Here is a 12,082-nt window from a genome sequence, read left to right as displayed (position 1 = left end):
AATATGGTTTTTATGTGCTTATAAACTTTGCATAAATTTATGAATTAGTGAGCCTGAAAGGGGAAGACTGTAGCTGCTTAATATGACACACTCTGTATGAAATCCCACTTTTTTTTTTACAATAATCATATTATTAGTCTCAACAAATGAGTTAATGTACCTAAATATCTAGGCAACGTATATCCCTATGTAGTCATTGAACCCGAATATGTAAAAGCAAAATAAAACAATAATTATGAAATAATATCATATCATTCAAACTCAATATTTCTAAATAAATCAAGAAATTATGAAACAAACTCAGCCACAGCAGATCATCTGCCTCCATCTCAGCTTATTCCTAGCATCCTCCTCTGTCACACCAACCCTCCACATGTCCTTCTTCACTACATCTATGGTTCTTCTCTGTGGTCTTCCTCTTTCCTCCCAAACCATCTCAGCCTTTTACATCTACTGTCAGATTAGGGTTTGGGATTTTAAACTAGAATGAACGGCAGTGTTTTGTTACCTGTGTGCGTTCGATTGTGTCTCTCCAGCTGACTGCGCTTGGCGAAGGCTTTTACGCAGGAGGAACAACTGAAGACTCTGGGCTTCTGGGAGCTGGGTGACGGGCCCGGCTGGTGCACTCGTTTATGTTCCTGCGGATGAAATGAGTTTACAGTTACAGTCTAACTCTGTCCTCAGCAGACAGGCGCTCAAGCTGCGAAAAACCTGCACAAATGTTTGTATTTCATCATTTGTATTTGTATTGTCTTTTGACCTTGTCACAGAGAATTAGGGCTGCTTTGACAACACAACGAGATTACACCCAGTATTAATATGTTCATCTCAGTAAATGTTTATTAAGATCAGTGTTGATCAGGAGTACTGATCTCAATGACATAAATCTATGTAAGGTAGTCACTGTTTCTGAATTACTGCAAATATATTACCTCTCACATTTCTGTTCTCCAAGTTCTATTTATATTTGTTTGTACTATTATCAGACAACATTTTAAGCTAGTTTTAGTACCATCATAGTGCTTTTTTGTATTATCAGGGAAATATAACACTGCTTATGCTAACACTTTTTACCCAGTTTTTCAAGTAACCAACACTGACCAGCTATTACATCCTAGCTGTACAAATGCTAAACCCTAATGAAGTAGAAGTTAATAGTGAATATTCATTCCTGTAGTAAATGAAATTCGAGGCTATCACGATACTCGGTTGCAAGTACACTACATTGAAAAATAATGTTTGGAGGAACATTTTGCTCACTGTGGGTCTAACATAAAAGTAAAAGAGCTGGCAAAAAACACACCATGGTGTACACTGAAGAACTGATAGGGTGATTTTGTTACATCTGGCGTGAGCTAGGCTAGTCAGTCTCCCATTTCTACACTGTAAGCTATGCTGGCTGTAGCTTTATCTCTGGTGTACACACAAAAGAAACCTCATTAACTTTTGGCAAAAAAAGGCAGTAAGTTATTATATATTAATTGAGGTAAATATTCTATTGCAGCGTAAAAAGCTCCAGTGATTTATGACAGTGGACTACTATACAATTGCACCAAATTATTAATGTATCTGATTCCTGATATTTCCGGAGGATTTTGCTTTGAAGCAAAAACAGATTGGGTATTCTGTAAGTGTGCAGTTAATTTTTTCAGTATATTACGAAGCTAAAGTTTTTGGATGTCTGGCTGTAGTTAAAAAAGCCAAATCATTATCTGGGGTCCAACAGGAAAAATGAAAAATAACTGCAGGACTAATTCATCCCTAAAAAAACCGTCGACATCCAACTCCTGGTTGCAGACGAATAAAGAGTCTCAGGGATGTGGAAAGAGCTCGGCCACTCTCTGCGTGACAACAATTAATCTCGGCCGCATTACATTCATGGGAGACGGTTACTGTTCAACGCACTGGGGCACATTTACAGAAAAAAAGGGCTTTCACTTTGTGGCCTTTGAGAAGAAACATGAAAAATGGCCGGAAGAGCGCTTGAGTACGGAGCTGTGTCTTCCTTCTCCCGGGCATTTATGTGCTTGACTCTTCCTACCGCATGAAGAGGGTCATCGGCAAAGAGAAGCACACACGCTCCTTCATCGTCTGATTGCTTTGTTGTGTAGTTAAAAGTGACAGGGACTGCAACTTGAAGATTTACCTTTACACAGACTGTGCTGTATTGAGTTTTTTGATGCATTAAAATGTGAAGCTACTTTTCTTGCAGTCTTCAAATCTATAACTTTCACACCTAAGGTAGAGGAACTGACTAATAAAAATAAAATAAAAAAAACAAACCGTGCCATGCAAGTTGACATACTGCTTTAATAAAACCTAAAGAGGGTCATTTATCATTTCTATGTCTTTATATATAAAGCAGGGTTTTATTTTCCTGTATTCCAATAGCTGGATGCATATTGGCTTTAGATAAATGCTCTCAGTAGCTTAGATTTAAAACAGTTTTTCAACAGGCTGTGTCTGTATTAGTTCTTACTTTCAGGTGTGTAGCTCGCTTGAAGGCCTTTCTACAGAGGCTGCAGACATGACAGCGGTCCTTGCCGTGAGCCTGTCTGCAGTGACGTCGCAGTGTATTGGCATTCTGGCACACTTGATTACAGTAGAAACACTGATTTCGGTTATCAGTATCCACCTGGAGCTCTTTCCCACCCTTATCAGTGGAAATCTGAAGCATGCACAAAGACAAAGAGCTTACAATGCATAATGGTGATGGTATAAACATCAACTGGCAGGCACTCATTTCTTTGAGATCCGCTTTCTTTTACAGCAATTGAACTGCAAGATGCTGCCCGCCTTAGTTTAGCAGCTCTTCCCCTGGATTTGTGAAGCAAACAAAACAAATATACTTACAGTATATCCATTGTCTGTTGCTCCATTTGCAGACTGGGACTGGTGGCTAACCAGTATGACCTGCTGGCCTGTGGTCCCTGGCTGTCCTGTTAGGCCAGAATCGTTCAGTACTGCCGGGAAAGTCTGACCCTAAAAAACAAAATGTACTGTGAAAAAGCACTTCATGACACATTTTGATTGTCATGTTAAATTAGTAATATTACAAAATAGCAGCTAGTACAGTCTGTGAATTGTGCTGGACATTTGCCATTTTAATTGCATTACCTATGTGTATTGTTTTTTTTTTTACCTGTGTATTGAGGTTTAAAGTGACGCCATCCAGCATGCCCTGAGCATCTGCAAGGGTTAGTGTGACGCTGCCATCACTGGCCACAGCTCCTGGTGACATCACTAGGCTCTGGGAGGCAGCAGTGTGAGACAGGGTGGTGCTTGGTGGCAGACTGGTGACTGACAGGAGAGAGTGGTTAAAAGGTTAATACCAGCTGGTTCATGCCACCAGCAACTGCGCGAGAAATGCAGACATACATAGAAACTGTATTTAAATGGATGCCATAAAAAGGCTCATTTTTCACTTTTGCAAAAAACTTTTTTCAGTATTAGTGTCTCCATTGGTGTAGTGGTTAACACATTTTCTTGGCAAATGAAGGGTCACTGGTTCAATTACAGACAAAAATCCCCTTTGGGGTTACGTCAGGGAGGGAATCCGGTGTAAAACTGCCTGTCTGTGACAAGGGAGCAGCCGAAAGCTGCAGTTTTAGCCCACTTACATTCACTAATCTCGCCTCTCCTACTGCCTTATCAGAGCAGTTTTCATTTCCTGTTAGGTCTATGAAATCATATCTCTGGCTGGCCAGAACGAAGGATAATTTCACTGCACGCTTTACAAAACAGTCTTTTGACAAATATCCTCTCACATAAATCTGGGACACTTTCTAAGACAGATTAGGGTTTGGGCTGGCAACCACAGCTCTTTGGGTGCTTTGCTCTCTGACTGAAACTAACACTGGCATATTCATTAGGTTTGGTCAGGGAGGATATTAGATTAGAGACGCACACAACTAGACAATATTTGGTTTGAATAAAAATACAGTTTCTCAGTCAAATCACAGGTTGAACCGTGTCTGCAGACAGAGTGACAGGAAGGTTTTAGCCAAAGCAACAAAATCAAAGATGCTCTCTGTGTCTCAGAGAAGCTGTGGGATTATTGTTATTATTTTTATTTCCACTTGAGTTAAGTGGAAGGTAATGAAGAGAGATAGATGAGACTGAAAATTTGATTAGGCTTCTAGGTGACAAGCGAACCAGTCAACAGACAATCAGGGGAATCATCTCAGACAATGCAAATCTTTTGATGTTTGTTTTCACTTCCTGTCACAGTCCACAAGCCCTTTACTTTCTAATCACAGACCACAGATCACTCTCTCACAGACTGGACTGGATAACTAGAAAGTAGTTATTCAAGCCTCCAGAAGTTGTATTAAAGTATGCTGATAAACTGCTAATTCAGTTTGATAATATGTTTAAATTGTACAGTTTCTCCTATTTTACATGTAAGTGAACAGGGGTGAGTCTAAAGGGGGGCATGGGGTGTACTGGACCATATTTATTTCAAGACTTTCACAACGTTTTTCAGATCAAAGCCAGTAAAACCCCACTGACCTCAGGGTTGGTAGGTTTTAAAGCCACAAACTCACTCATTCAGTTGTACACTTAAACTTGCAAAGCACAAAATCTCACAGACACGAACACCACAAATCTTCCTCATTAGAAGAGAAAACACTGTCAGAACTCTTTTTGCCTCCTACTAATGTCGGAAATCCTTCCAAAATGACAAAATTAAGATACATTTTTATGTCTTTGTTTAGATTGCATATATATCTTTTTTTATTTGACTTGAGAGTATTTATATATTTTTGCATTTAATATAATTAATAATAATTTTCTTTAAAAAATATAATTCATGGCGAATAAACAGGGTCAAAGGGTTAAGCTGTTTTTCTTTTTTTGACAGATGCCGTATGCATTTCATCTTTAAAACACTGGAATTTCTAAAATGGAAACCAACAGCAGCTCATTTTGAAAGACCTGTAATTTTTTTCTCTTTTGAATATTTACTAATGCTTATTAAGAAGACACAAGTATTTATTATCCAATTAGTCAGTCAGTCAATGTAACAATTGATGACTGCAACCCTAGTGGGTAGCTAAAGAAAGAGGTGTTAACCATCTGTCAAAGTTAGCTCCTAGCATTCGAATTGAGGCGTTCCAAAACACTTGAATCCAGCAGCATTGACAGTTCGCTGCAATTGACGAGCCTGCTTTAGCTTTTTGTCTGGAGAAAAATAAAAACCCACAAACCTGAGTTGCAATTTTTCTGGCATGCTTCCTGTTAGAGAGCAGAAAAGTTCAAACTTCATTTCTGTCATAGCAATTTTTTAATATCCCTCGAGTTATCTGGACATGGCAGGCTATGAGGGTTTCTCAGTATTGAAAATCTATCCGGCAGCTTTCCTCGTGCACTTTGATCTCTCCACAGTTGGGAGACCTCCGACAGTTTGTGCCCTCTAGTTCTAGTAAAGTTTAGTTTCTCTGAAACCCAAAAGCCTTGTCATATTACAAAAAAAATCCAAAAGGAAACCTGTTGGGATCCTGAACAAAATGTGAATGAAAACAAAATGTTTGCAGCTGCAAGTCATAAGAAGATGAACGTGCATGCAGCAGCACAGGAGGGATGCTTCAGGGCTAAGAGAGTGAAAACAGCAGTGGAGGTAAAACATAACACCCTTTATAGGAGTCTGATAAACAGGCATATCTTTTTTAGCTCATGGAGAGCTACTGGCAGTTTGCAAGTCATGCCAGCTACTGTATTTTAGCTTTTGAAAAAATGGCTTTTGTGAAACTATGTGAGGGAGAAGCAAAAAGAAGACGGTGCACGTCAAATTCAGGATCTTCTCTGGTCATGCATGTCTTTCATGACCAGGGCAATATTACATGCAGATACATATTTGAAGTAGGCTGTAAAAATCGTTTGGAAAGAATGCAACTCTCTTATCACACGCGGTTAGAAGACATGTATAGTCTTACCTGCATTTCCAGTATTGGCGTGGCTTTGAGGTAGCAGGTGGTCGTTGGTGATGGTCAGAGTTGCACTGGTGGTTTGGCCGTTTAGCGGTGATGCTAGCCTGATGCTGCCGTTCATCTCAGCAGCACTGGGATTGTTTGGCTGGGGGAGCAGATCCTGACCTGCAATGGTGTCGTAGAACATGACTTGCAATTATTTTCATGAGGTTATTTGCTTCTATTATAAAGATGCTAAGTGTTTTCTAAAATCTAGTTCATATTTTAAAGGGTGATCAAATGCAAACAAAGTAACAAAGTAAGATTCAAACGAAGTAACTCAACAAAATTCCTTCAGGGTTAATTGAGTTAGGTTTTACACATGATTAATATGCCATGCAATGCCACATACAGTGCAGTTTAATAAGTGTTTAACTTTTATTAAATAATTATATTGTCACACTAAAATAAAAAGTACTTGGGGAAAAATATGACTGATAACATTTTTCTCTCTTAAGACGATGAATTTCCAGCCCAACAATTTCTGCTGCCTTGGCAGGAAAATATCTTATTTTTGATGGAACTGCATACAATGCTGTTTTTATGACTGCACTTATTCATAAATAAAAAACTTAAAATGAGAATAATTTCTTAAAGTTTTAATCTGAAAGACTGAAATCACAGTACAATAAGTCAGGGAGCTGAAATGAAAGAGACTGAGCCGAGCTGAGTAGACTTAGCAGGCTTAGTGATACAGCTACATCTCTCCTTCACATTGTCGATGCAATGTACTTTATATCCCCAGATGATACAGCCAAATGGGTGATGCTGATGGCGTATACAGAAGCTGAAAAATGGCCTCTAATAGAGTGTCTTTAAATCTGGGTTTGTGAAGTGGCTCTGAGTTATTATTGGCTTCATTTTTTCCTCTTTGCCTGCTCGTGTGCTTGCCTGAGTGAGAAAATCAATACTGACAGTTGAGAGTTTTTTATTATTACTTTTTCCCATGTTTGTTATCAATAGCCCCTTTCTGTCTTTACTAAAAAACATGTTCAGCAGAGCTGTGTATTTTTGGTATTTGATATTTTTGATTGATGTGTGGCATATGAGACTGTCTCTACCTGATATGGTGAGGGTGATCTCCTGAGGATTTCCTCCTGCTGTGCCAGAACCAGCAGCTGAAGCCTGGACCTGGGCGAGAGCTTGTGTCAGGCTGGAGTTGTTGATGGTCAGGGTGATCTCCTGACCGCCGTTGCCACCTGCCACTAGCCCAGAGCTGCCCATGACATTGCTTAGGTCCTGAGAACCTGCACAACCAACAGCAAGGCATACACAGATGGTTACTTCCTAGTACAACGTGGCCAGTCTGTATGTTTTTTTCATTTATAGCTGTCATACATACTGGCAGCATCCTGCTCAGATAGTCCAGCCATTGTGACCTGCGCAGGTGTGATAGTGGAGGGCTGCAAGGCCAGGCTGGTCAGTGGGTGGATGACAACGTTGGCAGACACTGAGGTGTCAGTCGTAGACATGAGCTGGCTCCCTGAGTGGGAGACCAGACCTGTGTCGACACTCAGGGGCTGCGAAAGGAGGCCGCCTTGCTGTAGAGTCTGCTGCAGGAGGGCAGGATCGATCTGAAAGGAGAGAGTATTACTTAACTTGAAAACGAAAGAGAGCATGTGTGGGGGAATCAGCAACAATGTTAGGATTTTCTTTTCTTTTACATTATGGGATAAAGTAATGATAAGATTTCCTTTCGATGCTTTTAAACATTTTCAAAGTTTTATGTATGACTTTGTTGAATGACACTGTTCTCATTCCTAGCATGTATCACTATGGGATGTGCCTCCCTGTCTATTACTCAGAAGCATTTATCTCATTCCACCAATCCTGATTGGCTGGTGACTGCCACCCTGCCACCACCGACCCTTCAATAGCTTACACTATTTCAATAACCATTACTCAAACACATCTCAACCTACATTAGGCTAGCTAGACACGGATAGTAATATGGATAATAACACAGAGTTCAGCAGAGGTGATGTGTAACCTGTAGTGTGATGTTGTTGATGTTGCTGGTGTCGATGCCGGAGATCTGGACGTTGGGACACACCAGGTTGGCGGGCGTCAGCTGCAAGTGGATGCCGTCCAGCGTGGTAAGGCCATCTGGGAGCGACACGGTCAAGTCTCCTGCAGCTGAAGCACGCACACACACAGACACAAACATATGTAGATGTTTGACAGGAGAGTAGCTTTGTAATTATACAGGATTAGGACAATGCGAGTAAGACTATAATTAACAGAAAACAGTTCTTAGCAGGAAAATGTGAGTTGCAAGTTTTCTATGTTGAAACACAACTTTAAGACAAGAGATGAGGATACCCCTGATTTCACATAACTTAATTTTACATGAGATGTCAAAGGCCATGACCTCCAACACATTGTATGCAGTGCAGGGTTTCTGAGCTACCATTAGCTACCCTAATGGTTCCTTCTGGAGTGGAAAAATCTCTATGAGAGCAGAATATCTAATGACACTTGCCTGCCAAAGACTGACAGACAACAAAGAAAAATCTGGATTCAGTTATTCCCCAGATGATGAAAGAGAGAGGGTGGGGAGGTTTGCTTTCAGTGACATGTACACTGTCACTGAGAGACAGCGAGACATGGAGGGGGGGGGAAGGAATCCTGAATACTCTGCTTGAAAAAGAAAGCAAAGGCTGGAAAGCATTTTTGGCTGCCTCCTCCACTGTCCTGCTCCAGGTGGAGGGTGGGAAAAGTAAATTTATATGTTGCCAGACTTCATCAACCTAATCTTCTCAAACATTTTAGAGAATGTTTGATTGCAGTGCTGCATTTAGAAATCAGAGCTCCTCCAAAAACCCAATTAATAATCACAATGACATCCCTGCATCATTTGTTGTTTCCCTTTTCTTTTATTTGATCACTGTGAATGTTTGGAGATGCTTTGATAGATTTTTCTCATCACATAAAGACCGATTTCTCTCAAAAACAACCACGCACTGCGCTGGGGCTTCAATGAAGGCGGGTTTTTGTCTGCTTGGCATCGGGTGCTGCGGTGTAACCCTTTTTTGCCCTTGATGCTGCCAACTGAATATGAAGCAATGAGACGCCTTTACAAATGATGATCCTCTGGGGCATTCCTGTCACAACCGCTGACAACAACCAAATGTTGGCGCATTAATCATACACCTATCATTTCAACCAGCAAGCAATGTGTAACTCTTTGTGGCATTCACAAGAAATGTGTTGCCAGTGGGTCATCCATAATACTGCACGGTGATATCTTGGATATTAAAATTTGGGCACCAGTCTTCACTCATTTCATGCTTTTATGATGCTTTACTGACAACATTAGAACCTGTCAGTTAAAATCAAAAGTGTGTTATAAACAATACTCCATTGTTCTTGCTGCAATGCTCTTTTTTACAGCATTAAAGTAATGGCTCATTAATAATCCCTACCTGACATGGAGGCGGGCAGTATGGCCTGTCCTACTAGTCCTGACTGCAGTAGATTCTGGTCAAACTGCCCAGTGAGAACCTGGTTAGCTGGGAGGTAAATGCTGGGGTCAGCGCTGGGTGTTTGCAGCAGTCCCACAGACTGAAGAGCCTCTGATCCAGCTGGCTGCTGCCCCTGACTTGGAGCCACAGCCTGCCCAGTCGCTGGGTCTTGACCCTGTCTGGCCTGACTGGAGGACGAGGAGGAGCGCTTGGATTTGCGGCCGTCGCCGTTTGGACGGAAGTGACACTGGATGTGGGTTTTGCGGTGACCCGAAGTTCTGAAGCGGAGATCGCAGAAGGGACACTTGAAGGGCTTGGAGCCGGTGTGGAGGCGCATGTGCACCTTCAGGCTCCCCTTTGTAGAGAAGGAGGTGTTGCACATATGACAGCTGAAAAGCTTCTGACCTGAATAAGAAACAAAGAGGATGTTATGTGCGGCAAACTAAAAAATGAATCGTTGCTCTTTAAAAACCCCAGGGTGCATCAATTGGCCTTTGAAACCTTTCTTTGTGTGTTATCAGTGTCATCAAAGAGCAGGCTTATTTTTGACCAGCATGTGAATTTTGAATCTTGAATCTAGTCTTGGTTCTTTGATCTGAGAAAGAGAAAAACGTCAAACCTTTAATGTCAGCCAATAACTTTTACTACTTTTAATACAAAATTTTTTTTCTCTTTTTCTCTTATCTTGATTAACTTGCTTTAGGCGTGCACTTTTCAGTGATCTCGTCGTCCTGAAAAATTCGCAATGCATTTTAAGATGCTATTAATCACATCTAAATGGCTACAAATGTCAAGGTCTCAGTAGATGAGCTGTATAAGCCGATCTGCTGAGACTGTATTCCAGCAGTTGATCTCTCTAATCATTAGATTAGGACCCTTTTTGGTCCATGCTCTTATTTTAAATTACTAAAGCACTGCACCATCTTGTTACGATGTACAGCCATTTTTATACAACCTAATGTTATGTATGAATGTATTCTTGACTGTGTGTTTGAAAAAAAGTGTTATACAAATAAATGACTACTATTAACAATGGAGTACAGCTGGGTTATACATGCAGATGAATAACAAACACTTGAGAAATTCCTGTGAAAATAGCCCAGCCTTGTGAAAAACTCATTTATTTTCTTTTTACAGTTTGAATAACTACATACAACAGTCAGCATCTTGTTAGCACAGCTTAGCACTTTAGTACTGGAAACCGGCGCTAAAAGGTTAGCTTAGCTAGGTCTACTAAAACGAACAGAATTAACAGAGCTCGATCTTACTGTGTCAGCTTCTTTAAGGTAAGGTTGGTGTTTGTGGTGACACAAACAAGTCAGCAACAAGACAGCAACATATTCTACTGATTAACCACAAACCTGTATGTGTTTTAATGTGGCAGTCCAGGGTCGACTTCACTGTGAAACTCTTCCCACATTCATCACACTTGTAAGGCCTCTCTCCTGTGTGGATCCTGATGTGCCTGGACATCGAAAAGGATTGATATCGTTATACTTGCAAGAGCACAAGGACACATGAGAATATCAAAGTGATGAATACATTTCTTTTAAACAAACTAAATGAATATAAAGTAAAGACACACCCTAATATGAATAGATATATACAAATGGTTATCATCCATGGACAAACAGTTTATCTTTCTGGTGAGTTGTTTAGCTGAGAAACCGAAAAAGATCATAAAAATGTGTTTGCGGCACAGTTTTAATAACATGGAGCAGAATCTGAAGAGATTTCAAATGCATTTATTTTGACCTCCTGATGTCCTTGGTTTGTTGTCCTTGGCTTCATACTTATAAACTATTGCTTGTTTCTAATCTATCCAACATCTACTTAATGCATAAAATTATAGCTTGATGATTTATATCTAAGGCTGTTTCTTATTTTCTTTAGATGGTTAATGTAATCTACACTGCATTTTCACAGCCCAACTGTGGGTGTGAGGAAACAGTAGCAATGTTAATGCTATTATGCTGTGTCATTATTCAGTTCAGACAAGTGCTGTAAACCTAAATAAGGTCCACAGTCCTATAGGCCTCCAATCATCAACACTCACACAATTCAGACTTTGACTACTGCAGCAAACAAAGTTCTTCCAAACTGACATACGCAGCACAACACCTACCTGACGAGGTCGCTGGGCTTCTTGAAGCTCTTGGGGCAGTAATTGCAGCAGTTGGCAAACTTGGGTTCAGTTTCCAGCTCCACGGCTTTGTCTTTAATCTCGCTGATCCGATCTCTTTCAGCTGCCGACTGAGCGAGTATTCGCTCCGAAACCGAGGCCTCCTCGCCAGGATCCTTCGCCAATTCAGCCGCCTGCTCTTCAGTGAACGTGATAATTTCCATACCCCTCCTCTTTGATGTCTTTTGTTCACTTTCCTCATCATTTTCCTCTTCTTCCACATCTTGACTTGACTCCAGACCTATAACTGTGATAAACAGAGTGAGTTTTTTTCACTTTCTACCTTTGGGTGACACTTTAATTTGATGCTAGGCGGCTTGGACTGAGACAAAGATGCACTCAGACAAGCTGAAGCCTGATATAATGTATGTTGTACTTGATTAATGTGGCTCTCTTCACTGAAGGAAAAGTGGTGTAGGTACAGCTCTGCATAACAGTGTAAGATGGAGAGACCAGCGAGTTTTTCC

General features: G+C 40.7%; 1 protein-coding gene across 1 annotated transcript in view; it reads right to left on the bottom strand.

Annotated features, from left to right (window-relative positions):
- LOC116326752 (zinc finger protein 236) overlaps positions 1–12,082 on the bottom strand; it is a 47,447-nt gene that overhangs the window by 6,587 nt on the left and 28,778 nt on the right. The window contains 11 exon segments of the mRNA XM_031748162.2: positions 509–638; positions 2,480–2,668; positions 2,854–2,982; positions 3,143–3,300; positions 5,937–6,095; positions 7,031–7,216; positions 7,312–7,543; positions 7,960–8,105; positions 9,395–9,838; positions 10,795–10,898; positions 11,559–11,862. Of these exon segments, the coding sequence (XP_031604022.2) occupies positions 509–638; positions 2,480–2,668; positions 2,854–2,982; positions 3,143–3,300; positions 5,937–6,095; positions 7,031–7,216; positions 7,312–7,543; positions 7,960–8,105; positions 9,395–9,838; positions 10,795–10,898; positions 11,559–11,862 (2,181 nt within the window).

The sequence above is a fragment of the Oreochromis aureus genome, linkage group 11, assembly GCF_013358895.1.
Source record: "Oreochromis aureus strain Israel breed Guangdong linkage group 11, ZZ_aureus, whole genome shotgun sequence".
Taxonomy (NCBI): domain Eukaryota; kingdom Metazoa; phylum Chordata; class Actinopteri; order Cichliformes; family Cichlidae; genus Oreochromis; species Oreochromis aureus.
The sequence above is the reverse complement of the archived record's forward strand: the minus strand, read 5'-3'. Positions and strand labels throughout refer to the sequence as shown.